Genomic DNA, 27,385 nt, shown 5'->3' with positions numbered 1-27,385 from the left:
CTGTTAAACTCCCAGTGCCCCACATGACGTTATGATGTGGAATACCGAGAACCAGAAATCACAAAACCATGACAGGCTGTCACAAAGGGCACAAATAAAAACCTTTCTAAGACATATATAAATGCCTGTGTATCCATTAATTTGAATAGCTTTAATACGCTAGCTTACTAAAATGAAAAATGCTTCAGTGTAGCAGTTTACTATGTTGATATAAACTGTTGGATTACCAGTGTCATTTAAATGTGTCTACTGTATTTACTTCCATGACAGCTTGCAGAAGGTCTGAAAAAGGAATTGGGGATTCTTTTGTGTATTTTTCTCATATTACATTTGTCTGTTTACAATATTTTTTTTCTACTGGAAAACGAGACTTTATTCAAAATAAAGAGCCCCAAAAACATTTTCCTAGGACTCAACCATTTTTCCATACCACTGAATAACATGGAAATCTTCATCTAGTAGGGCTTTTCTTAAAAATGAAGAACAGAGATTCCCTTTAGTCTCCAGGAGGTAGGATTGCACTAACTCCTGGTTTCTGTTACCCCCCCTTAGATGCAGGTAGAGAGCAAAGCCTCTAGGAATGTGGTATCTTCATGCAGTGAAAATTCTAAAAAACACCTGGCTGGTTCTAGATTTTCTGTAGCCATCATCAGATGCACCTGTCTGGGGGCTCACATTTTTCCTCTCCTGGAGCCTGACGACTGTTTTTGTGAGCTCCACAGAGATGCAAAAGAGTGGCATTCCATTTTCAGTCAGTCTTATTTTAGACACTTTAGAGAACAGAGAAGAATCTCTGTATCTTTGTTCTTACAGTTAATTATTTTCTGTTTTAAAACAAATGTACCCTGTTTGGATTTTTTTCAGCCTATCCTGTTTGCTTTCTTTCTGTTTTCTTTTGCAGCTATTGTAGAGCCATTTAGTCTTCTCCATACATTCTGCTGTCATGCACCTCCAGCACTGCAATCAAATAATTTCTCAACCTTTTTTTAAACTAAAGATTACACCATTTGATAACTTAGGAATTAACTGTAGTTCCTTCAGCCCTTAAATAAATTTTCTTCTTCTCAGTATTTTTTTTTTTTTAACTAGAAGGGAGAAAAAGAACTTTCTTCAGAAATGTGCTTACAAGAATTTTGTATATACTCTCTCATTAAATGCATCATTTACAATTAACAGCTTGGCAAACTGTAGATTTAGTAATTAGTTGTCCTTGTATTTTTGTATGTATTGAATGGACTTGATGCCCTGTAGTCTCACAAGACCAATATGGTGTTACTGGTTGGCGTGGGCTGGTCAGGGAAGAGGGAATTAACCTGTTTGCAAATATAAGAAAGATATGCATGGACTTGGTGCACATTACTGCTGTGGTTTCAAGAAACTTAGAGTGACAGATTGAAGGCGTGGTGGCTGGTAAGAACATGGCTTGGGCAACTACAGTTTGAAGTAGGCAGTGCCTTCATGATAGCTTCAGGTTCAGGGAAGCAATTTCTCTGAGTAGTGAGCCTCCTTGTCTGTGAGAATACTAATGGGCCTGGTAATTCCATGTTTATTACTTCCTGGTAGTATATTGATCGTTGCTTTTTCCATTCTGACCTTGTTGCTGCTCAGGATCTCGGTTGCTGCTCAGGATCTCACAAGCTTTAGACTGCATTAATGCAGATTGTTTGCTGCAAACAATACAGATCAGCTGACAGCATCAGGCTGTAATGGATGTAGCCATTTGCTGCTAACCTAGAGGTGCAGGCAGGAGTCATGCTATCCCTGTCCTTCTCTCACTGGCATTAATTTTCCTGAGTTCACAGCCTTGGTTTTGATCAATTATTCTAACCATCTTTTCAATGTCTTCCATAATAACAGCACAACATGATAGAGAAGGGCTGAGCATAGAGATGAAATGGGATGCAGTTGTCTGAAAGCCGTTATGCAGCCCTTCAATTTCTTTAATATAAAAACCTACAAATCTACAGTTAATTTCAGCTGTAAATTGTATGTTAGCTCTTCTGAAGTTATCAATCTGATCTTTGGCATTAGCAGCAGATGTCACACCTCTCTTCCAATAGCTTTTGGTTGGTGTAGTGGAAATGACCCAGTGATTGAGCACCTGATGGGAAGGCAGGGCCAACCCAGGAGAGCTCAGCTGTATGCAGTGTACCTGAGTGACCAGAAGGGGTGGAGCCAGGATCCACCTCTTCCCAGACCTCATTTAAGTGTCAGCAGTAGAGACAAGGGTATCTTGTTGGAGGTTCCTGTGTACTTGAAGCCTTCTAGATGTAAGCAGCTTCTTTTCTTTATGTCTGTGCTAGAGTTTGTTGTGTTTGACTAAGTCTCACTTGTGGCAGTCTAGGATTTTGCCATTCTGCTGTCATAGTTGTGCTTTCTATCATGTTACAGCATTATCATTAGTTATTGTAATACTTAAAAGATGAAGTAAAATCTGTTGCTTTTAAGTGTAGATACATAAATAAATGTGTAAGTATCTAAGTATTGTAATATCAATAAATAATAGAGATCAATAGAAATTTTACTTGAAGACAAAACTATCCCAGCTTTTGAAACAGTAGCTTAATAAAAACACTGAAAGTGATCTTGATTTTTTTTTTTTTTATCTTTTTATCTATTTATTTACAAAATTTAAGACCTTTGAAGTGTGCTAGTATTTTGTGTTTAAGTATTGATGTCTTACTGTTTGGAAACTGTGTGTTAAAATTGCTTAGCAAATCCTATGGGAAAATATCAGATTTTGCTTGTAATTAAACACTTTTAATGGACTTACCTTAAAAAGCATGTATTTATTTACAGAGTAGGTTTTGTCATTGTCCATGAATTGTTTAACACAAAAATTACATATACACATCCAGAGTAAGACGTATCTTCTTTGAAGGTGATAAGCAGTATGTTTAAGGAAGAATCCATGACCTTGTCTAATAAGGTGATAGAAGTAACCATTTCAGTAACAGTCTCATGATACAAAAGGAGGAATACCAGAATGGTTCATGTTCTGTTAGCTTTCATTTCTGGGATTTAACGGTGGCTATGTTTGTGAAATAAAAGTACTTCAATTATCTGTTGAAAGCTTTGTCATCTTGAAATGTCTTGGGGAGGATGGATGAGTAATAACGAATTTCTTTTGCTGTTTATTCCCTCTTCTTTGTCTTGTTTGTTTGATCTGTAATATGGTTTCTCCAGTGATACATATCTTTATTATTCAGTCCAACAGCATTCCAGCCCTAATAGTATGTGTGGTAATCAAATATACCACTGTGGTGTTTGTTTTTATTAATGAACTGTACTTGACACTTGCATATTTAGTACAATTGGTAGAGTAAGAATTAAGGCTACCTCACTAGAAGAGTAGCATAATGAGAGCTTGTTAATGTTTACATTATACTGCCATAGAGCTCAACGGGAAAAAATTATTTCTGTTCACTGGGAGCAGAGTCACAAGGAAAATCTATTGCTCCAAAGAGCATTATTACTTTGTAAATGGAGAGAAGGCTTGCTCTACCTCTAGAAGGGAAGTATAGTTCTCTATTCTGTATCAAGTCTGTTTTGTTGATACATTGTTGAACCACTGAAGCATTGCGCTTGTTTTTTTTCCTATCAATTTTCATAAAATAGAGACTGAACCAGATATGCAGTAAATACAGCTGATGCAAAAAATTTGAATATATACCCTGTTGGCTGTATTTTAAACCACTCTGAAGGATGGTATGCTTTGGTGGAGCTGTTCTGAAAATCAGCCACCATATGATACAGTGCCTATTGTGGCCTTCCAGAACTTGAAGGGAGCTCTATGAGCGAGAGGGAGACTGACTTTTTACAAGGGCAAATAATAATAGGACAAGGAGGAATTGTTTATATCTGGAAGAAGGAAGATGAGATTAGATATTGGGAGGAAATTTTTTTTTTCTTTTTTACTCAGGGAGTGATGAGGGGCTGGCACAGCTGCCCATACAAGCTGTGGTGCCCCCTACCTGGAGATGCTCAAGACCAGGTTGAATGGGACCCTGGGCAGCCTGAGCTGGTGAGTGGCAGCCCTGCCCATGGCACAGAGTTGGGGCCGAGTAGGCTTTGAGGTCTTTTCCAATCCAGGCCTTTCTTACTGTTCTTGGATGCAGGGCTAAAGGAGTGTATGAAAATGTGGATCATGAAGAACATACTCCTTGAAGAGTAGTATCAACTTTCTGGATAATCCAGTAGTTCTAGGTAAAATGTGTCTTTGAGATCCTTTCCAATAAGGGGAACAAGAAGAAATTTGCAGTAGTGTGCTAATGGCAATTCAGTCTAAAAAACGTTCGATGGGAAAAAAATGCAAATAGGATATTCCACTTAACACATGCATGTATGTTGAAAACTTTCAAAGAAAACCTGAATGTGGCGCAAACTGATTAAAAAGAAGGAAATGGAAGAAACTCTTTTCCTCCAGGCAATTTTAATGAGATTTAACTAATTCTGTGCATCTCTTTTCATTTCTATCCTGTACTGGTACTGCGTATCACTTTCTGTATTTGCTTTGGATTTTCTTACTATTTAGTGTGTCTGCAACAAAACTGTAAATGCAATGAATGTGGTAGAGAATTCCAGCAGGCATAGCTACACAGCTTGTAGGGACAGCCCAAGCTGAGTTAGTAGAATCCTGCATCCAGGATTTTAATCTCACAGGAGTATCAGCAAGGGATGTGGTAGTTAAATCTCTGATTGCATTTCTACACATTTAAATAGCACCGTATCACGTAGTGGTGTAAGACCCTGCTTTGTCAAGTGTTACTTCTATAGTTGTCTGCCTTTTTGCCTTCCTCATGACTATCTTTGGGAGTCTTGAAAATACTAAGTCAAGTAAGAGTAATAATCACAGCTAGAAATGTATACAAGTCTCTTTTTAATGTCATGGTAGAAAATAATATTCTAATAGTACCAAAAAAAATTTTGTGTGGTTCCATTTGATCTTGTATCCTTGCAGTATTGTTTCCAGATGGTATGTTTAATTTATTCATCTTTAGAGGATTTATGTTGTAGAAAGTCATAGCAGTAGGTTTTGTTTTTTTTTTTTTAAATGGTAGAGGGCAAAAATATTGGTAAGACTCAACTATTCTGGTGTACATCCAGTGAAGCAGCAAACAGATCAGCCTTCATGCAACTACATCTGTTCATCAGCTTTAAGTTACTTCATGATTAGATTAAGATATGGGCATAATACATGAAGCCAGTTCTGACCCTGATTCTTGTTCTTCTCCCCCCTTCATGATTGTTCTGTGGTCATATTTGGGCTCAGGGCCTGCCTGGATCTCACGGCTTCTCCCCTTCTCCATGCCTATGGAAGATTTTTTTTTTTAGTGGCCTTTCACAATATGGCTCTGAAGTGTTACTTCTTTCCAAGAAAATAGACTTTGCATTAGATGTGGGCAGCTGGATGATGGAACTGAAGTGAACAAAACTAGCTGCTGTTGTTGCACGCTGTTTGTATATTGAAAGCTTTTTGGTTGTTTTTGAACTGCAACTTTCAAGTTAACTTTATTAAATCGGTCTGTATTTATTGCTTGTTTTTCCGCTATCTTAATTGTCTCTTAAATCTATTTGCAGCTGGGTCTCGGGCATCTTACAGCAGCCAGCACAGCCACCTTGGCTCCGAGTTAAGGGCACTGCAGTCTCCAGAACATCATATAGATCCTATTTACGAAGACAGAGTTTATCAGAAGCCCCCTATGAGGAGTCTCAGCCAGAGTCAGGGGGACCCTCTGCAACCAGCACACACAGGCACATATCGCACTAGTACAGGTAGGTGATTATAACTTGCATGATTGTCTTTTTATGAGCTCTGTCCTACTCTTCACTAATTCTTCTCTTTCTGATGAGTTAAACAATGTGGATTGTGTGCATGTCAGTAAAACAAAATACCTGTGTAGATGCAGCTATCAACAGAACCCTAAAAGCATGCACAAAACGTAGAAATGCTTAGTGCTGTATGCAGTAGCTTAAGCTAATTTGGAGAGAGGGCTTACTCATAAGGAGAATGCTTCTATTAATCTTTTGTGTTGTCTTCAAGAAAAAAAAAATCTCTGGAGTAATTGCTATTTTTATTTGCTAGCAAAGTTTGTGTTTTGCAAAGGGACTGCAAAGTTCCTTTCTCATGAAGCTAAAGGATTGCTCATTTGACTTTCAAGTGATTCATATGTATGTGTTCTTCCTCTCTCCTGCACAGGTAAGCTTATGCATAGGATCCCAGACACAAAATTGAACTAAGGCACTGACTAAAGCTGTTAGCATCCCTGTTTTATCCATACAATAATTGCCCATGAAGTACATTGGTGTCATCCTCGCAGAATGTCCACTCAACCAAGTGAAATGTAGTTGTATGTTGAAACTCACAGAGATTCAAATCAACAGGGATATTTATGGTATTGAATACTCAAAAATAATTAGAGTTTATAGGTGCTACAGCCAAAATAGCCTAAAGCAGTTGCAAGAAAAACTTGCCTGAGGAGTTGCAAGTATTTCTAGTGTTTCGATCAATGCAACAAAAACAAATAGGGAAGATTCTGTCCATTCTCTTGTCACTCCTGTTTTCATCAAGAAATAAGTGTTGTGTTTTTGGTTTGGTTTTTTTTTTTTTTTTTTTTTTGAGCTAGATAGTTTACTTTTTAAAAAACTTATTTTATTTTTGAAGTCTTCTAAGGGCAAAGTTGGCAGTTCTTGCATGTCTGAGGTTTCTGATGCTTTATGAAAGTTTTGGGTGTTCAGAGTAAGAGAAATACTTGAAGAAGTTAATCACAGAATTCTTTAGTTAACTACTTAAAGCTTTGTAGTTATTTAAAGTACTTTAAGCCATTACTTAACTAAAGTAACTTTATGCTTTGTGAAGAGTATTTCCTTTCAGTGAAAGAAACTACAGTAGCACGTTTTGTGTAGACATATTTGTGTGTGTGTGTGTGTGTATATATGAAGAAAGATTGCTGTTCTTTCGTGACTGGGACCAAGACTCTGTCTAAGTCACAGGACAGTAGTGGTAGCAAATAAAGCAACTTTTACATTGAGCTTTAATCCTTGCATTCCATGTGCAGCCTCTTATTTTGTATGCAGTGCACTCTTTTACGATCATGCATTGAATGGATTTCTTGTTTTGCTTGCAAAATGTCCTCTGAGTCTGTGCAGAACTAGCAGGCTTTCTTGTGACTGTTATCTTCACAGCACTTCTGTAAGTAAGGAAACCTTGTGAAACTAGATCACAATTATAGTGGATGAAACCGGATCACAGGATGTTAGTGGGTAATACATGAAGGCAGCTTTTTCAGAAGGGAAGAGCCCAAAGACACTGGTTTGGATAGCAGAAATGAACCCTGTCAGTTTTGTTTTGCTGTATTTGGGACTCAGACTTCAGCTTTTCTCCAGATTTATCCTGAAGAACTGCTACATTGGTCCAGCTCTGTGTTTTGTTGACCCTCCATCACTTTCATCTCCCCTCCCTAATAATGCTATCACTGGCAGAAACAGGGCTGGAGGCATGCCAGGCTATCCACTGCACTGCACAGTATGGATGGTTGCTGTCAGCCTTTTGCACAACCAGCCTGAAGAGCAGTCAGTGGTCAGAGGGAATCTTGGGCTGGACACACCAGCTCTCAGGCTCCTTCCGCCACAAATGTGCATGCTTCTGATATGGAGGCTATATATCTTTTCTCAAATTAGTAGAAGAAAGTGGTAAGAATCCAACTTAAGTTTAGCATGTGTACATTTTCAGTTCTTCATTGCCTGTTTCCTATTTCAGACTGAATAGGAATTTGCTTTCACTATTGGTGTAGGAAAGAGGGGTTGTAAATTTGTGTACTCCCTGAAGATAAATGCAGATTGTTCAAATCATGTTTCTTTTGTGTGCATGAAACGCATTGGAGGGCAGGCTTAGAACTTTCTGCTTTTTTTTTTTTTTTTGTAGACTGTAGTTCATTCTCTTATGTATTACAATAGTATCTTTAATCTTAAAGATTGCACGTTTTTTTTCACATGTGATGGAGAAAAGAGAAGGCAAATGTAGTTGAAGGACTTTGGATGAAGTCTGATTTTGTGTTTTTGTTGTTTTTTTTTTTTTTTAATTTTCTTTCTCTACAGCTGACATTTCACACCAGAAACAAAAGTTATGCAAATTATACTTGGAAGCCATTTGCTTCTATGACTTCTCTTTTGGAAAGAGAGAACTCCTCCTGAATTTGAAGCTTCCACATTTCTGACGCAGAATGGAAATGTTTCTTCTTTCTTTTTTTAAAATAGGCATCGCCTCTCTTTTCTGAGCTCTGAAGTAGCTATTGCATTTGGGAATGTTTACACAACTGAGGATAAAGCCCACTCAGTTTTTCATTGCCTGAGTGAATCAATATGCAGTGAACAGAATTCTAAGATAGTCTAAGATTTCTCTGTGGTGTAAGTAACACACTGTGAATTTAGTGTACTTGCTACTTGCTATATTTTTTTTAGCATGTATTTTTAATTTCATGTTTCACTAATGAATGAAATGCATGACCATAGTTATACGCTAAGGGCTACATATTGCAGAAGGTACAAAGTAGTAGGAGCTTGTAGAACATCTTCTCAGCATAACATCAGATGGGGCAGGACAAATTCTTCATCACTTTGAAGTTCAAGTCATGATTGGGTGTGTTCCTGTCAAACTTAGCTAAAAATTGTCTTGCAATCTTCACAGCAATGGCTGCATAGGCTTTCTTGGCCTGTAGTTTTATGTAGCAGTCCCTTCTGGCCTTAAAAAGGTTGTGCCTTCTCTTGTAAAAAGTAGTAGCCTAAACTTTTGCACTGCATTTCACAATAAATTTCTAAATTTACTTACTGAGTAGGAATTCATTTGTTAGCTAAATAACACTACTAATTTTTTTTTCCAAGCAGTCGCCTCATTTATTTTTCTTACAAACCTAAAGGCATTGCTTTATTCATTTAAACTGTGAACTAATGACTGTAATGGTAAACTTATTTGGTGGGATGTTTACATGAGTGCTGCTGGAATTTGAAGCGTGTTGTTACTTAAGAGAGGAAAAAGATTTGCTTACAGCCAGCACAGGTTGCAGAATAATTATTCTCTCATGCATTGGCTTAGTTTGTGGAATTGGAGGTTAGGTCTAATATTTTAGTCTTATTTAAATCAATTGTTGGCATTTTATTCATGCTAAATATGAATCAAGTCCAAGTTTGTGAAATCTGGCTGTTTTGTAAGCATGAAATTTTCGTAGTTTTTCTGAAGAGAAGGTGATGTGTCTCAGGTACCAGGCTACTGGTTTTGACTTACAGTACAGGAACATGGCTGTGACAACAGTAGGTGCTTTGAGATCAGTTGTTATTATCCTCGTGACAACAGTGACAACACTCTGTCTGGAAATGCATAAAGACACTTGTCCCTTTCACCAAGGGACCAATGAAAACAAGCCCTCTTCCATAAAAGGATGTGATTTCTTGGTAACATTATTAAAAGCTTTGAAAGAATGATGTTCCCAGCATTCTGGAAATAATGGGATGTAAATACGTTTACCTTGACCCTCCCCAGGCTGGGCCTGGAATTTTATCAGCTGAAAAATGTGCTGCTCTTTAAAAGCAAGACTGTTGCTGGTGAGCTGTGAATGTGTTGAGCTTAGAACATGTTGAGCATTTGTGAAGAGTGTTTCTTGGTTTTCAAGGTGAGTATCATTGTCCTCAGCCTCACTCAAGTGGTAAGGAGGAGCCAGCAATTAAACAAGAAGAATGAACCTGTCCTCCCAGCTCTATGAAGCATATGTCTCCCCTGTATCAGTGCTCCCCTGAGACACTGCTAGAGAAAGCTGAAGTGTTGCCTTGGTGCATAGGTCGATAACTCTCTCTGCTCCTGAAGGCCACCATGAGGAATGCCTGGTGGCACAGCTTGATCACAGGAAGTCTAGCAGCTCTGTAGGGTTTATGCAGGCAGATGACATTAGCTGTGAGTGCTGGGTGCTTGGACTCAGCATTTGGAGCACTCTCTTGTTATTTTCAGAGGTTGAGGGAAAAATCTTGGAGGAGAGGTTGGAGTCTGTGGTGGAACAAGTTTGGCATTCCTGAGGTTAGAAAAAGGATCCCAGAATGAAATTTCTATTGTGAACAAAGTCAGGTGGTGGAAGGATAAGCAGTCAAACTTTGCATTGGCTTTGTATGGTAACTTAGCATAGGAAGCAAAGTGTTTATATGAAGCATGGTTTCTGGGCTGGGGTGCGTGTGTGCAGCAAGGGCTCTCCTGCATTGCTTCTCCCTGCTACTTTTGAAGCTGCCTGATGTCCCTGTGTACTGCAGCTAGGGAGCTTGCAGCCTCTCCTGTCGCCTCCTGTCCTTCAGATCAGATCTGAGCATGCTCACACCAGAACTCTGTGGCTCCATCAGCATAGTACTTCTGAAGATCTTATATTAAAAGCTTTGATGGCATGATCTGTTTGGGCTCCTGAGTGCTGTGGTAGAGGATACTCTTCAAAGAGAAGAGGCCTATGAAACTTGTGACGACAAGTGCAAAACAGAAACATGGCTCTTTGTTGCTGGATTTGTGTGAGGAGGGAGGCCACCACCAGGAGCAGTGTTGCCATGGTGAGTCCAAGGGGAGGTTCTTTGGAGGGAAGAGCTTTCTGCAGTGGACCTGTCCTGTGCCAGGAGGATGTCACGCTTCAGCAGCAGTAACCAGGCAGGAATGTCCTTGCTGCAAGCGCTTTCAATGATTGGTGTTTGCTTTTGGTCTTCAGTGAAGGGCACAGGGGACAAACACAGCACAGAGCCACTTGTCTCCAGGCATAGAGCCTATTGCTCCTGGTGTCTGTTCTGGCACTTACCAGCAGCAGGAAAAATCCTGGATTTCATTCTGTTGTGATGCAGTACAGGAAAAGTTGTGGGAAGTAAGAAGTGTTACTGAGCTTCTGGATGAATGCTGTTTTCTGCTTTCCTGTCTTCCTTCCCATTCCTGCCTGCTGCTTCTTTGACTGAATGGTGGGAGCCGCGATTACATCAGGCACTGTTCTTGGTTGTTTACAAAATAATCTTTATTTGAGTATTGTCTTGCTTTAGTGGTGTAGAAGCAGTGTTTGCCCTGGAGTCATCTTCTGTGATAACCTAGAATTCTTTCTGAACAAAGAGGGAGGCAGATTTGTGCCAGGGGTCAGACACGCTTTTAGATGGGAAGCAAGAGGATCCATGCTGATGCTTGCTGCTTCACACTTGCTGCTCTTGGCCCTGGCATCTGCTATCCTGGAAGTCAAGCAGGAGCTGAGGGGAAGATTTACAAGCCAAGTGAGCATTCCTTTTCATGTCAGTGAGGTAGTGGCTTTCTTGTGGCATGTGGTGAAGACCAAGTGTGTATTCAGAGCCCAAAGGAAAGGCAGGAGAGGAAGAAGCAAAACCCCCCTTTTGCTGCTGTCCCAGATAGGAACAGGCCTTCAAAATTGTTTCCACTGTCTTTTTTTTTTTTTTTTTTTTTGTGGCAACACTCATTTGTTGCTTGCAAAGCATTCAGATGGCTCTGACAGCCTCTTTTTGTCTTTAACTGGCACAAGCAAAGCATGGCCATACAATTCCAGCTATTTGGTGTCTGATCGCTGCCCAAGTGTACAGCTTCCACTCACCTCCCACTTTCAGTAATAGACCCAGGCTCCATTTGCCTCTGGTCCTTGGAGTTTCATTTTTTGTATGAGAAGGTGTTGCACTCTCAAACCACTTGAATTTTCATCTCGTTAGTAAGCAGAAGTCTAACACTATGGAGTTGGTGCTGGTAAGCTGTGCCAGCTGGCAACACGTTGCTGCTCTCCTGCTGTGTCCTCTGTTGCCAGCACGGCACCTTGCCTTGCTCCAGGGCTGGTTGCTGCTCTGCAAACAGGAGGCTCTTTCTTAGTAGTATGGCAGCTGGCAGCCTGTGGGAGTCATAAATGCTCAAGATGTGCAAGTCAATTTTTTTCTGATTTCAGTTTTTAACAACAAGGTCAAGGAAGAAAGTTGCATGGAGAGCTTGATGCTGCAAGTATCTTACTTGCTGTATGTTTGTTTTTGTAAATGCTGGTCCAGCTTAGTCTTCCTTTGATTCCCAAATTTTTGCCATGTCTCTTAGCTCCTTTATTCTTTACAGGAGACAATGAAGAATGCATCACTTGATCCCGAGTGTGTTGTTTTCGTAGGACTGTGAATATGTATCTTCACATCTAATAAAGTATTGGATATGTTTGGTATTTTTAGAAATCGTCATTATTTCAAGGTGAAGATTTTCATTTTAATATTGTAAAGCAATTCTCTAGTATTTGGAAAATTGTCCATATGAAGAAAACTGATATCTGAATCAGTGAAACAGTGATTTTTTTTCTCATCTTTTAAGAATAGTTAAGCCTGCTTTATAGTAACTTTGAGGTGTCACAAATTGGTAGCTATTCTTTTGTTTTCAAAGATGAATTTGGTCTCTAATCATCTTAACTAAAACATTTTGAGGTTTTGTCATGGTTTTTTTTTTTTAATTGCTTATGATGTAGTTTTTAATAATATTAAGACAATACCTAAAACACATTTGTTTTGCTTTGAGAGGTGCCTTTTCAATAGTCATTTACAATAGCTTGTAGCAAGAAGCCCCTTGGAAAGTTGTTAGTTTTAGTCCTTCAAAATTGCTGAAACTGTATGTTACCTAAATGTGCTGAAAAAATCTGAGATATCAGCACAGAATTCTGACATTGAAATAGGACTTACATAAAAAAAGGATGTTGTGGAAATCCAATTTTATTGTCATGATGAATTCCATGTAGTGGGCTTTGTTTACAGGAAGTGTTTCTACAGTTGCAAGGTGGCTACCAGATGTAGTGTTGACTCCGGAAATCAAACTTGGAATTTCAGTCTCCTGCGTCACCAAATGACAGGTTTCACAGAGCAGTTGATAATGCAGTTATCCTACTGCTATCTGATTCTTTCTCAGTCTGTGTTAGTATTGCCTCTTGTCATGGAATTGGATTTTAGTTAGAAGTGTGAGGATGTAATTCCATGGTCTTTGGACTCTGTGTGAAATGAACTTCAAGATAATTAATAGGAAAATATTCTTTTTTTTTTTTATATGCAGTTAGGTGTTTTCAGACTCTTACAGTTAGTATTGCTGAGTACACTAGTATAGTTTTACTTTGCTTTCAGAATAATATCTGACTACTAATGGGAAGCTGCCTGTTGCATGCTATTTCCTGTATTATAAATACTCATCTGGAAGTAACAAGGGAACTTCAGTTTCAGAAATACTTTTTTCTTATTTGGGACTTCAAGTCCTTACTTTTCAGCTAAAAAGGAAAAGTGACAGGAAAAAAGAAACAGCTCTTGTTTGTCCCATTTTCATTAAGTGCTTTGCCTGTCAAACTGCTTCTTTATTCTTTTCAGTCCTAAATTACCTTGCTTAAGTTATAAATAGCAAACGTCATGTCCTCCTGCCTAGGTTGTGTTCTTTCTTTTTTTCTGGCTGGGAGCCGGGTTGGTTTGGTTTGTCTTCTGTTTTGTCACAAGTTGATGTGATATGTGCTGGCATACTGCAATGCCACAGCTGCAGGTTGAGAATCATGCTGGTAAATCACACAGCATGAAGTTTAGGCTATAGGATGTAATGTTTTCAGGGAGATTAAAAAGAAAAATTATTCCTACCACTGCGTTTCTATTAGTTTGGTGATGTTGTGTTAATAGACCTGTATTCCTACCTGACATCCGCTTGATAACATTGGTTTGGGAGAGAGAATTACAGGAGACAAGCAGGGAACAAATCTTCACTACAAAGTAAATTGAGCACAAAATACTATAGTGATCTGCATAGTGAGTAACAAATCACCTCATAGAAAAGCCATAATCTTATTTCATTTGACAGATCTTGAGTGTTTAGTAAAGCATTATCTGTGTTTATATTCTTGTATATTTGTTTTTGTGCTGCTTGTCTGCCAGGTAGGCTATGTGACATCCTGTCTGAGAAGGATGTGGTGCTTTTTTTCCACGCGTATTTACAACTTGGAGGAAGGTTTATGAAAGACATTGTTTTTAATTTCAGTGTTATTCTATGCTCCTGGAAAGCAAGAGCAATGGAAGAGGAAGGGAAGTGGTGGAAGATGAAAATTCCACAGATTCACCTTCGTAATCTGTTGTCAGTATCTTTCTTGTAGTGGAGAATTTTCCTCCAAGTAAGATACTTACAGCTTTAAATTATGCAGCCCATGGTTAAGGTCTATTGAGGAATCATAGCTGTCTGAAGATAGCCCAGATTTCTCCATTGCTCAAAATAGATACTTGTTAACGTTGTCAGCATTTGCAATCTTTTTCCTCTGTCTCACAAACAGGGTATCTCCAGAGATTTGTAGTGTTTTATATGTATTTTCTAATTTTTTTTTTTCCAATAGTGGAATGATTTAAAATGTCTGAACACATCTCAGATGTCCCTTAATTTTTAGTACCTATTAAAGTAGAATCGTAAATATAAAACTTTGGTGAGACCAGGGCAAGTATATGTCCTTTAAATCTCACCTGCTACTATTGAGAAAATACAGTGGCTACTCTGTCAGAAGCTGTCTGTATTAATCATCTGTTTACTCTGTAGATGTAGTCTGAGGCATGTTAAGGCCTGATCACACTAAATTTTAGTGATAGAAGACTATATTCTCTTTTATTTACTTCAGCAGTTTTTTTTAAATACAGAATTGTCCTTTATGAAATAAGGTATGCAAACATTTCTCATAAATCTCCTTGTAAATCTTTGAATGAAAACGATGCTGTGCCTGAGGTAACTATCCAATAAAGTCTTCAAGAGGACTGATGCTTTTAAGAATTTATTCTTTCTGCAGCATTGTGTTTAAAGGCAATCTTTCAAAAATCATCAGTCCATTATTAATTTAAAGCTGTGTATGCATATAAATATTAATAAGACTACCTGCTACTTAGCAGTTTGCATGCAGGTGTGGAGTTTCTGCAAGTAGAACAAGATGTTAGTTTTCCCTCTTAATGTATCCAGCACCTTTCAAGCTTTCGGTTGCAGAACCTACTGTGTGTTTGATGTGCATAACTGTATGTACCAACTCTGTAATGCAGTTATAGTTAATTTACTAATAAAATAACTGTATTCCAGAGCAGAAAACATAAACTACAGTAGCTGAAACTTGGTGATGTATCCTAAAGAACACAGTCTGATAACGTTTTTAAACTTTGGGATTAGCTTACTAAACAAAAAGAAGTCAAAATCTGAAGGAGAAAAGGGAAAATTTCCATGAACTGGAAACTTTTCATCTGTGATGATCTCATTTTTATTCACTTAATTTATGATTTTGTGATGATTTGATTTTTTTTTTTTTTTTTTTTTTTTTGACTGTTTTCTGTTGGCTAGCTGGAAAGTTAACAAAGGGATTTCAAGAGAAGGTTAATTTTGAGCAGAAACTTCGTTGCTGTAGGCTTGTCCGTACTCAGTAGCATTAGTTGTGTATTTTTTACTTTTAATCAGGTTTTGTAGTGGTTACTGTCATTATATCCCTTGTGCACAAGGTGGAAGAAATTCTGTTGTACACAGGTCATTCTGAAAGTAATGCCTCTTCTTTATTTCCATGGAAACCACAACAGATGCAAAGAGGAAGATGCCTCTACTCCATAGAGCAAATTCCCAGTTAGAAAACACTGTTTTTCAATGTAGTTATCACCATTGGCAGTGTGTTTTTTGTCAGCCATGAACAAGAGCCTGCAGGCTGCACTGGTGTATTTAAAAACAAAAACAAACAAAAAAAACCTGCTCCAGAAGAAGTGACCTACTGTTCCACAACTGCTATGAAGGTATCGTTGCTAGGAAAATGTTGCCCATACAGTCTATCTTTCACTGACCCAAACAGATGCAAGTCAGAAGATGCCGGATCTGGGCCATACAGTAGGTATGGTAGAACAGTCCAGCCAAGAATGGTACACTCTTCAGGCTGGTGTGGGTCCTGGTGGTCAAGAGAATGGTTATCTGGACTGACTCTGGAAATTCAAGGCTTCAGCTTTGACCTCTGCATTGCACTGCTGATTTGTACAGCTTCCAGGAAATCTAGAAGGGTCACGCTTTTCCTATCCCAAATGACAGGGCATGTCACTTTCCCTGCTGAAGACTGCAACTTGGACTTTTTCTTCCCTGTGGAATTTGCATGTTGCCACTCTGAGTGCGCTGCTGTTTTGATTCCAACTCAGTAGTGGTGGCACTGTGTCTTGTTACCAGTAATGAAGCAATCCAGGAAACTGTCACCTTCAGCCTTGTATTGGTTCAGTAGGTCCTGACAAATTTGTATATGATGTTCTTTCTGTTCCTGCATGTGCAGTCATGTGACCCATCTTGTGCAAACTTTGATATTCCAATGTTGCCACCATTGTTTCCCAAGCATTGAAGCCAACATTCAGCTCTGTGCACGGTTTCCTGGTTATAATCCACTGACTCATGATGATGAGCTCTTCAAAATACTCATCATTTTGTGATGTGAGAGTTGTGCTTGGCTGTCCAGAATGTGGCTTTTTTTTGTCTGTCACCACTGCTGAAAGTGCACCAGCTATCGCCTCACTGTGCTCACGTCCACTGTTTGGTCTCTGTAAATGTTCAGCAAGTGTTGACAAATGTTTGGTTTTTTTTTTTTCATGTGTAAGAATTCACTGTCACACCTTTGCTTCATACAGAGTCTTGTGCATACTTCATTCTGTCAGACTGCCCCTCTGCTGCTGTCTGTCACGTGGCAACAGAATGTAATGGAATATTGATGGGAAGGTTTGACCTCTACTGCCCTACCACCAACATCCATCTCTGTCATTGTGGGCCAAAGTAGTAAAATAGGAGGCATTACTTTTGGAGCTGGCCTCATAGTACAGAAGATTGAAGTGTTGTATGTGTTTCCTGTTGTGCAATTGCTCTTGGTTGAATTCCGTCTCCCATGATGAATTTTAATATCTCTAAAAGGTCAATTGCTTTCAAGGACATTGGCAGTTGGTACTTTCTCCATTTAAATGCCCTTGTAACAAATGAATTAAGCTGTGTGTTCTCCCCAGACTCAGGGATACAATTCAGAGGCAAGAAGCAGACTGAGAAAAGGTCTTGGCAGAGTATCTTTAGGAGCTGAAGGTACCTTTTTTTTTTTTTTCCCTCCAAAGAGGAGCATGTTGGAATATGCTGAACAGCTGGAAGTCTGAGAATGCAAGCTATGTAAGTCACTAGAAATTAAAATCTAGTGGATCTGAAGTGTGCTTTAGTTTCTGAAGGTGGAAGGGGGTTGGTTTTTCGCCTATTAAAAACTTGAAAGTCATGGCTTCTGCCCTGCAAAAAAGGTAATCATTTCTCTCTTAAGGCAAAGAGCTGAGAATCTGAAGTAATTTAAAGTATGTAGTTGATTGAAGATTCTGAGTATCTGCATGAAATCTTTGTGTCCCCTTAGAAAAATGCACAGATATAGATGTAGAGACATAGCTTAGAAAGAAAAGTAGTAGTTTGGTTTTGTTTTGTTTTGGTAATGCCAAATCAGTGAAGGGGCATCAACTTCCTAAGCGAAGGAACACTCAGCCTTGTAACAATTAATGTCAGATCTAAAAAGTGTTCTTAAAAAATTGAAGTGAAAGGATGTGTAAATGCAGGCACTGCTTTCAGTTCTTCAGTCAGTCTCCAAAGATCATCACTGTTTCCATTGGAACAGGATTTATTATTCATGACCATCCGGAGAGCACAAGTTATGTTTCCTTGGATTCTGTAAAGCATGGCATTGTTCCCCCCACAAAATGGTGGCATGTTCTTTGCAGCTGACAGAAACAGGAATGGCATTTTGGACTATGTTAGACTAATATTGAGTATTTCCCAAGGAGCTATAGTGTTGTCTTTGGGATAGGAAAGTATGAACAACTAACATCTCCTGTGATACCATCTGGAGGAATGATATCACAGTGACTTGGGTAAATTCTTCCTTCTTACCGTGTAATTGGAAATCTATTAAAACTTGTTAAAAAAATAATAATTGGAATACATGCTTGTAATGGTGTTTAGACACTAATTACAAGTAGGTGTGATAGCCAAATATAGCCAGTACCTGAGAAAACTGTAGCATGTTTATGGGTGGAAAAGAGACCTTTTTCTGAACTGTTCTGTTTCCCCTTTGCTTGCATTTCCCATGTACTGTGTGTTACGTTCCTCTAGTAGAAGATGGCTGGTACAGCAGAGTGCAGTGGTTTGCTATGCTCTGGCTATTGAAAGCAGCAAGCTGGGCATGTGGGAACTGACTGGAGGGGAGGAGGTTGCAACTTTCTTGCCATGCATAGAATGCAAGCATCTGGAGAAGGTTGGGGCCCAGCAGAAAGAAGGTAACTAGAAACAGCTGAGAGAGGGAGAGGGCATGGAGACAATAAAGGGAAAGAAGCTTCTCCAGTTAGTTATGTGGAGTTCAGTGCAATTCTGGAAGCCCTAAAAAGTGGAAGTGCTGAGAGCAAAGGCTGGATGGATGAAGAAGACGCTGTCTTATGAGGCTGCAAGGAGAAGACTTGCCTGCAAATTCTTTATCTCCCTTCTGTCTGAGGATAAACTCAGGAAATTGAATAGAATGGAATTTGGACACTAAAGTTTTGCAAGATTAACAGCTAAACAAAACAACACGTAAAAGCGAGGGAGAACACAATGGAAAACAAAATGAAAATTGGAATAAATTTGACTGTCTTTCTTGATAATAAGAAACTTCATAGTGAAGTGCCTAAGCTACAGAAGACTTCCTTGGTGTTAAACCTAAACTCAAGCTCTGTATCCTGCACCAAAGGCAGCCACGTTCCTGTTTTGAATGGGCCAAGTCCCAGGGAAATTGGCCTGAGGGCTAGCGCGTTTCTACTGCAGAACACTGCTACAGCTCCCCTCTTTCTCTTCTTTTGTTGGATCAAAGCCGTGGTCCTTGTCCAGGTAGCGTGACAGGAGCTACCTGTGTATCATGGTAGCTGTACAGTTACCGCTGTGTCTGACTTTTGATTTGTGAGAAGTCAAATGTGAAAGTTGGAGGAACAAGTAAGTGAATCTGTTTTAAAAGCATGCTCTGTAGTTGCTTTGTCATCTTCAGATGTGTCTGGTACGTGAACGCTCTCTGGTCTGCTCAGCGTGCCTTGTGATTTAATGTTGCCTGGTGAAACAAATGGGTTTCTGAACTTCATTGTTTAATAGGCATGATAACTATGACTTTGGTGTTTAAAGAGCTAAATCAAAGGGATTTCTCATTTAGTACTATGTTTAATAGGCTTATTGTTAATCAGTAAATCTAGCTGCTAAAAGAATTTAACTGTAATGGGTTGGTAGAAGGTGGTTTTGCTTTAGTTTGACTTGAAACCATACATGTAAAAATGTCTACTTGAGTTTAACTGTTTTACAGCCCGTGGTAGTGACTCTACTCCAGTTAAATGTTGAAATTACTTTAAAGTGAATGGGGTTTTTTTTTTATTTTTTTGCTTTTTTTTTTTTTGCATTTAGTTTGTCAGATTGTGTGTGTTCTTTTTACACTTAATCGGCCTAACATTGGGCAAACGAGCTGAGAAATGAATGTTTAGCTAAGTCACAGACTTATTCCATTTTTCTACTCTTAACTCTGGTAGCTCTGTGCTCATTGTGATAAAATTTGAAAGGAAGCAAGACTCTTTTAGGAAGATAATTTGAGAAATAAATCAGTTACTCAGAAAGCACCTAGGTGTTAGAGTGACAGTTTCTGTTCATGTAAGTACTTATTTTGATAACAAGGCAAAGGGGAAAATGGAAAGAAAAGTTTTCAAAGAGTTTAAAAACAAGTATGGTTTCCATCGAACTGCCTTGAGAAGTAAATACATTTATTTACAAAGTATTCTATTGTATGTTACAATGTAGCTGTTATTTTCAGCACTGTTATCATTGTAGGATTTTTATGCAATCCTCCCTGCGATGTGTCAACAGCTAGTGGCATGTTGTGCATACTGACAATACTTAAAAGCAAGCTGTATCACTGTACAACCCCATTTTTGCTCTCCTTAAAAATATTTCTAGAATGTTCTCTGACTTTTTCACTTTTTTTTTTTTCCTATAAGGTACCAAATGTTCAGTTTAAGTGTAGTTTCTGTTAAAAAGTGATGTTTTTATTGTGTCTTCATAACACTGAATTTAGCATGGTTTGTGCATGAGATGTTCTGGTATGTTAATATTGTTCTTTCATTTTAACTGATGCAGATTTACAGGAAGGTCTGTATGTGTCTTGTTCCTCATTTCATGAGGAATTATTTGGTAAAAATTAAGAGCAGTACTTATAAAATCTTGCTGAAAATTTACATCAAGGTAATTCCACTTTTCTGTGCTTGTAACAGTGCTGTGAGATAGTACTTGTTATTGTAGAGCAATATGCTTCAGAATCAGGAAAAATGAAAATAAGGCAGAGTTTGATACAAACTTGGAATGTTTGTAAACTGTGAATTTTGACAAATAGTAGCTCAGACAAAATTGCAGTAATTGTATTTGAAGCTCTGTGTATTTCATTTGCTGACGCTTAAAGGGAAAATGCTTAAAATCCTTTTCATGGATCTATAACATACCAAAAATGTTTACTTTCCTGAAGTGTCAATGTAAATGTTAATAAAAAAAGGACTGGGAAATACTTTACGAACATCTATCATGCAAATATGCAATTTTGCCTACGATTTTGTGTATGAATTTGACTCAGCAAAAAATAGTCCTGAACCCAGGCCCATTCCTGCTTGCGTATGTGGGGGAAATGGGACCCGTGAAGAATTCACTTGCCATTGTAAGCAGTCCAAGCTAGCTTTTAATTTGTATTTGCTTTCAGGCTAAAGATTATGTGGCTGTTGCTTCTCTAGCCCTTACAGTGCAAAGCCAATTGCCTCCATTTGGACTTTGGTTTAAAAGTATTGTATATTTAGTAAGGATCTCAAAGTTGACCATATTCCTGTTACACTGCTGCGTAACAGAAAATAAGGGGCTGTGAGGGGGTTTAGTAAGTTTTTTTTTTTGTTGAAAAAGCATTAAATCAGTTTAACTCTGTAAGTAGGCTGCTCAGAACTGATAATATGATAATCTTTAACTTGGTGTACAACCCCTTTTGGTGTGCATTAAGATATCTGTTGGCCTCTTTGTACCTGGCTCTCTTTCAGACTCAGGTAGTGGTAGCAGTCCTGTAAGTCTTTTATATCATGAAATACAGGGGGGGAGGAGGGGAAGGTTACAGAAGTTTACACAAGTTTACACAGTAACAGTCAGTGGCTGGTATCTGGTTTTACCTTTTGCACGGACACCAGGAATATTAATTCCAGCTGGCTGTGGCAATTTCTTTTGCCAAGGAACAGTACACCTTGGCTTGTTAAATCAAGCTCAGGAGGCCATTCCTTCTGCTCACCTCTTGAAAGGCTGCAAAAACCATTTGATGGTGTTCGCAAACCGTGGTGTGATGAGTTCTATGCTTTTTATGCGCTTTTTTTGTCCCAGGTTAGTGTAAGTAAAATCTCAAGTGAAAAGCATTGCTACAGTCTATTTAGCTGAAGTAAAGGCCCCCTAGTCTAGAAGTGGCATGACATTTAAAAGTTCATTTGACAGTTACTTACTTCAGTGGTTTTGAAAATGACAATGTTCTTTGTTTTGTTTTTTTTCTCATTCTTTTTGAACCCCTGTTTTATATGTGTGTGTTTTTTTTCCTCTGCCTAGACCTGGTTAACCATTTCTGTGAACAGGTCCTCAATTTTTTACTTTGTCCCTACTTTCCTGTCGTAGCCCCATCTTCCCCTGGTGTCGACTCCGTACCCTTACAGCGCACAGGCAGTCAACACGGCACACAGAACGCAACCGCGACCTTCCAGAGGGCCAGCTATGCTGCAGGCCCAGCCTCCAATTACGCAGACCCCTACCGACAGCTGCAGTATTGTCCTTCTGTTGAATCACCATACAGCAAATCTGGGCCAGCCATCCCACCTGAGGGGACCTTGGCTAGGTCACCTTCCATTGATAGCATTCAGAAAGATCCCAGGTGGGTGAAACCTTAATTGTCTACTATTTCTTGCTCATGCAGAGGTTTGAAATTGCAGTTTGCTTTGTGTATTTCTGCTGTTGAATATCACCAACAAAACGCCATGACCCGAAATCTGATGGTAAGTATAAAACTTTTGTATAACACTTTTATTCTGATGCTTTACCTTGGGCAGGCTCTCATGAGCTCCTCTTGAAAATGAAATGACAGATGTGATCTTGGATACATACGTTTAGCCCGCTTACAGTAGTGCCACCCCTCCAAATCTTTTGGAAAGTGATTTTTCTCTGAAAATGGCAGTGGTGCTATGACTTTTGACTCTAACCGTTGTGAACTGAATTTTCAAGGTACTGCTTGGGCAGGAGTTGTTACAGTTGTTGGGTTTTCTGCAGTTAATATTTACAAGAAGGATTTTCTGGTATCAGGCAATGAGACTGAGCAATGTAAAACAGCCTATTGGCCAGGTTTGTGCTTCGCTCTGTGTCTTATGCAAGCTTCTAATACCAGTGCATGATAGCAGAATGTATGTGCTACAATTTTCTATAAATGATTTTTACATTGCATGCTCTTTCAGTACCTATTACAACTTAGTCATGCCCAACAGCAATGGGGTTGTGATATGGTCATGTGCCTAGGGAAGACACAAGAGATAAATTTTATAGCCATCCATATGCCCAGTGGACACAGAAACAGATTAGGGAGTTTTCTGGCATATGCTTTGACTTCCATGATAACGGTAGTGTAAATGCTGACTGCAATCTTGGTGCACTTTGTAATTTTCTTTAATTTTCTGATGGAAAAGAGAACAAGGCTTTTTTTGTGACTGAAGTTTAAGCCCATCAAAAATGTTAATTTATACTTTTTTTTTTCTGTGGCAGATGGTGTGAACTACTTATCAGTTTGTTACATGTCATACATAAGTGAACCCAATAATTTGCACCCCTCCAAATTGGTGGAAATGCTAAGTAAAAATTTTATAAAGACTTTTCTTGTAGCGTTAAAAAAACAGTATTCACAATCTGGTATCTCTGCTTGTTTAGCATGAGGGAAGTTCTTTGTAACCAGGTACCCAATAGCAGCTCTTTTTTTTTTTTATTTTATGACACATCAGAAGAATATTGGTAACTGGAGGGGAATAGTCTTTTTAATAAAAACTCAATGTTTTGATGTGTTTGTATTCCAGAATATAAAAGCTAGCAGAAGAAAAAAAAAAAGGTTTCTTTTTGTAAATATCTCATTTTCAAACTTAAGGGAAAATTGCTTTAGGAGTGCACAAAAAAATGACAGTAATCCATGTGAGATGTTCTTAAGAGGTGTATGTCAGCAAGAGTGCCATCATGCAGGAAACATATTTGTAGTATCACTGCAGGTGCTAGATATTATGTCTGTGTAAAATAAAAGGTCATCTCTGAGTTGCTCTGCAATTGCTTTGAAACTGATATTCAGTTACCATCTATGAAATGAGCTTATAAAAGAAGGTTTTCTCTTGCAGACTTTTCATTTGGCTGTTTTTTCATTCTCATACTGTGAATAGTTGTGCATTCACGAGTACTGATTTTTTTGTAGGTAAAGTAGCAGCATGTAGACATCCAGGTTAAATTGACATAAGCTCTTACAGGCAGTCACTAAATCTGTTTTGCTATGATCGCTACTAAATGGACTCCGACTTTTCACCACTTCTCTAAAAGAGGTTTGTGTTATATGAATCACGGTCCATGGATCAAACAAATGAGGTTGTGTGGTGTCCATTACTTAATGATGCTGCTTCTACTTGTTGGCAGAAAATGCTTCTTATAAAGTATTATAAAGTTAGCAAGTTTTTCAGGAGGACTACTGATTATGTTGTTGTGCCTCAGTCTGCAACAGCTATAGTCTGCCTTGGCAGACCAGTTTGTGAGACTACTTGTGGACCATAACTATCATTGATCACTCAGATATTGGAAAGACTTTGAAAGATTGGAGGGTGTTTAGAGAAGAGAAACAAAAGTGGTTGGGAGGTGGCCGATTTATATGGATAAAGTATGAACCTTCATATAAATGACAGATTTGAATTTGTAAGGAAAGACAGAATTTATATAGTACAGCATATGGGAGATAAAAGGAGTGGCTATAATTAGGAAAACTAGAACATCTTTTTCAAATACACAAAAAATTTGCAATAGTGTCAAGTTTCATTGTATTCCTCAAAGGATTATCATTTATATCATGCATAGCAAGAAGAAAGAATCTTGTTACCCAGTAAATGGACTTGAGCAACTGATAAATCTTGAGCTTCTTTACAGAGATATCGCTGCTTTTGTGATTTGCTTGCTTGTTTTTCATTTTTAAAATGACTTACATGAGTGGTTACAGAGTGGCAGGCATAATTTTCAGACACAGTCAACCTTTCCATCAGAGGTCCAAACAAAGGTTTACTGGAAGAGCGAACTCTGAGACAAAAACAAATTAATTACAGGCTTTTGAATAGCGTTTGCTATATGTCAGTCAGTTCAAGATGGAAAATAGATGCCCAGAAGAGAATGTACTTATCCTAATAAGCCATTAGAGTTTCTAAAACTGAATGCTATTTTCTGGACTCTTAAGTTTAGATGGGATTTCCATATGAAGTCCTGAAAAAATGGTTGGCAGGCACTGCAGAAATAAACAACTTCTTCCATTGTTTTCAGCATGTAGTTTGAATAGCAAATACTGCAGCTTTACATGTATGTTCTGAGCTGACACTTTGCAAATTAATTTTTAACTTAGCATCTGTTCTCCATCATTCAGCTCTCATAAAATACGGTTTAATATTCGTTATCTTAAAGTTTAGCATCTATTTCTAAAAAGCATCAGAATAATTATCAGGTTTGTGGTAATAGGTATTTTTTAACTTACTCAGACTGCTAGCTGGTAAATGACATAGTGAAGATGGTGAAAACTACATGCATGTATTCTATCAGAGAGTCTGATGCTTTATCTTAATTAGAAAGGAAAGCCCTTTTCCTACTGCATGTCGATAATAAAACTTAAGTTGTGTATGGAAAAAAACAAGCTGAACATCAGACAACTTATTTACAAGTTGATTATTTTGTTTGCTTGCTGTTAGAAGAGCAGAAGTATGAAGTATAGCTGAGGTGAACTGTTTCATGCCGTAATTTCTTATATGAAAATGTGGTGTAAAGTAAGGGCGCAAAATAACAGTATTTGTTTTTTGAGTACTGTCTTGGTTTTATTTCTTGTTGAACTCTGAACAAGAGACGTTGTGGGTGTTTTAAAGTATTGGATATATGTGCTTGTAACATCTTTCTGCCCTGCTTTCATTTAAGAAAGATTTGTCTGCCCTTTAAATTTTGAAAACTTCTTTAAGGTTTGCCCATCTGCAGAATGTGGGGCAACCGGGGTGCCCTGGAAATTGAGGCGTCAGTATGCAGTTATCAGTCTGTGTGCCTTCCAATTTCTATACCAAAATATGTCTTTCAGGTAAATACATATCAGTGATATTTGGTAGTAACTGGCTTTGCTTATTTATGAATGGGCCTGTGTCTGGTTTGATGTGTTGAGTTAACAAGTCTTGTGTTTTGTGACTCCTGTTCAACGTGTTTCAGACCCCTTAGAACTGTTTGTTCTGAAGAAACTGGCTGATTTGGTGAATGCAGCTGTAAGAGGTTCGTTCTTTACCATAGTGCAGTCTGCAGCAATAACAAAACATCACCACAAGTAGTTGAATTGTGTTGCAAATAAAGAAGAAATAAACATTTCTAAATCGAGCTGTCTCACACCAGCTCTTACCTTTACAGCTGTCTGTGTTTATGTCAGCATAGTGATGGAGCTTTCCAGGTATTGCATGCTTGAGCTGTAATGCCCAGAGATGTTTCTGCTTCATTCTGTGCATTCGGAGTCAACGTTGCCTTTCATGATTTCTGCTGGCTGTAATTTCTTCCTTAGCAGAAAAGGAAGGCTCTGGCTGTCTAAACTTAAAAGTTGGCTTTCTTACCACTTACGAAAGGAAATAAATTAGATCAGAACGTTCTGTATGAACTACTAATTTCAAAACTCCTCGTTGTTTTTCTGTTTTCTTTCTATTTTTTTGGTGTTTCATTGGTTTGGGTTTTTTTTTTGTGGGTTTTTTTCTGTATTGTGCTTTTTTTTTTTTTCAGTATGCAAGCTAGAAAGCTTTTTTTTCTGACAGTGAAGTCAAAGAAATAGAATAAGTTTTAGTTAACTTCTGTGTTCCAGTAAAATTGCGTATGGGATCAGTACATACAGTTTGGAACATATTGTGTTAAAGGGTGAAGGAGTCTTTACCATATATTTAATCTTGCTTTGTTCCAAGTGTTCTCAGCACTAAAATAGTGTTAGTCTGCTGTAAACTGAATAGCAGCTGGACAGTAGAATGGTATAACAAGGTGGAAAAATAAGTGTAAACCTGCATGTGTGGATGGTTGGACATGTTTGTGAGAATGTGTCTGGTAGGTCCCTTAGGAGAGCATGTCACCTGCAGAAAGGAGCTTCAGTTGAGGGAGAAGGCCTTCCTGTGACCATAGAACAGCTGATGATAACAGTGTGCTGTCGTGCCCTATTCAGAGTGAGATATGGGCTGGGGTTCTCAGAATCCAACAGGCTGCTGGAGGTGTTGGTTGGATTCTGTCCTTCCTGCTGGGATGTGGCTTGTAGCAGTTACTTATCCAAACAAGGACAGGTCTGCCACATTCCAGGTTAAAGCCTTTACCACTCAATTATCATCTGCTATATCTCTGATACTGAACGATTTGTATTATATTAAAACACTTCAGGAAGACAGAGGACGTATCCATGGTGGGAGTGGGGAACGATTCAGGGAACCAGAGCATAATTCTTTAACCCAAGAGGTGGAGGAATGAAGTTGATATTCATGATCTGAATGTGACAGAATAAGGATTGCAGATCCATCTCCCTGGTTCCCTGTGATACAGTGTGATGGGCAGATCTCTTCACCCACAAGTTTTCAAAGGTCTCTCTTAGCCTCATCTGATATTAGGGGTAAAGTGGAAGGGGAAATTCTCCAAAGATGTTGGTAGTGAGGAAGCCATGGGAAGCATATTTCCAGTGGATCTCAGCACATGTATGTTTGGCAGTGCAGAGATACCTTGAGAAATTGAATGCTTCAAATTCTGAGGTCCTGCTAACATCCTACTAGGAAGTCCTTAATCTGATTAGATATCTTTTGTTTATTCAGCTAATAAATATCTGGTTTATTTTGCCTTACATAAAAAAAATTGTGCTTCCTCTCTGAATAACTGACCTTAAAAAGAAAATAAAATCAGATTTTCAAAACAGCATAAAAATACAGGAAATTCAAATAAAGCAAGTCCAGAGAAAATTTCACTTCTTCATACAGATCCTTAGTGAGCACAGTAGCTTTGAGAAAAATGAAAAATCATATAAAGTAA

General features: G+C 38.5%; 1 protein-coding gene across 10 annotated transcripts in view; it reads left to right on the top strand.

Moving 5' to 3' along the window:
* The window catches only part of CTNND2 (catenin delta 2), a 613,278-nt gene that overhangs the window by 368,665 nt on the left and 217,228 nt on the right, over positions 1–27,385 (top strand). For all 10 annotated transcript variants that reach the window (XM_048938460.1, XM_048938457.1, XM_048938459.1 and 7 more), the window contains 2 exons: positions 5,581–5,775; positions 21,725–21,977. In XM_048938460.1, the coding sequence (XP_048794417.1) occupies positions 5,581–5,775; positions 21,725–21,977 (448 nt within the window). The remainder of the gene's footprint in view (positions 1–5,580; positions 5,776–21,724; positions 21,978–27,385) is intronic.

The sequence above is a fragment of the Lagopus muta genome, chromosome 3 (assembly GCF_023343835.1).
Source record: "Lagopus muta isolate bLagMut1 chromosome 3, bLagMut1 primary, whole genome shotgun sequence".
NCBI lineage: Eukaryota > Metazoa > Chordata > Aves > Galliformes > Phasianidae > Lagopus > Lagopus muta.
Note: the sequence above shows the minus strand (reverse complement) of the source record. Positions and strands in the feature narration are given on the sequence as shown.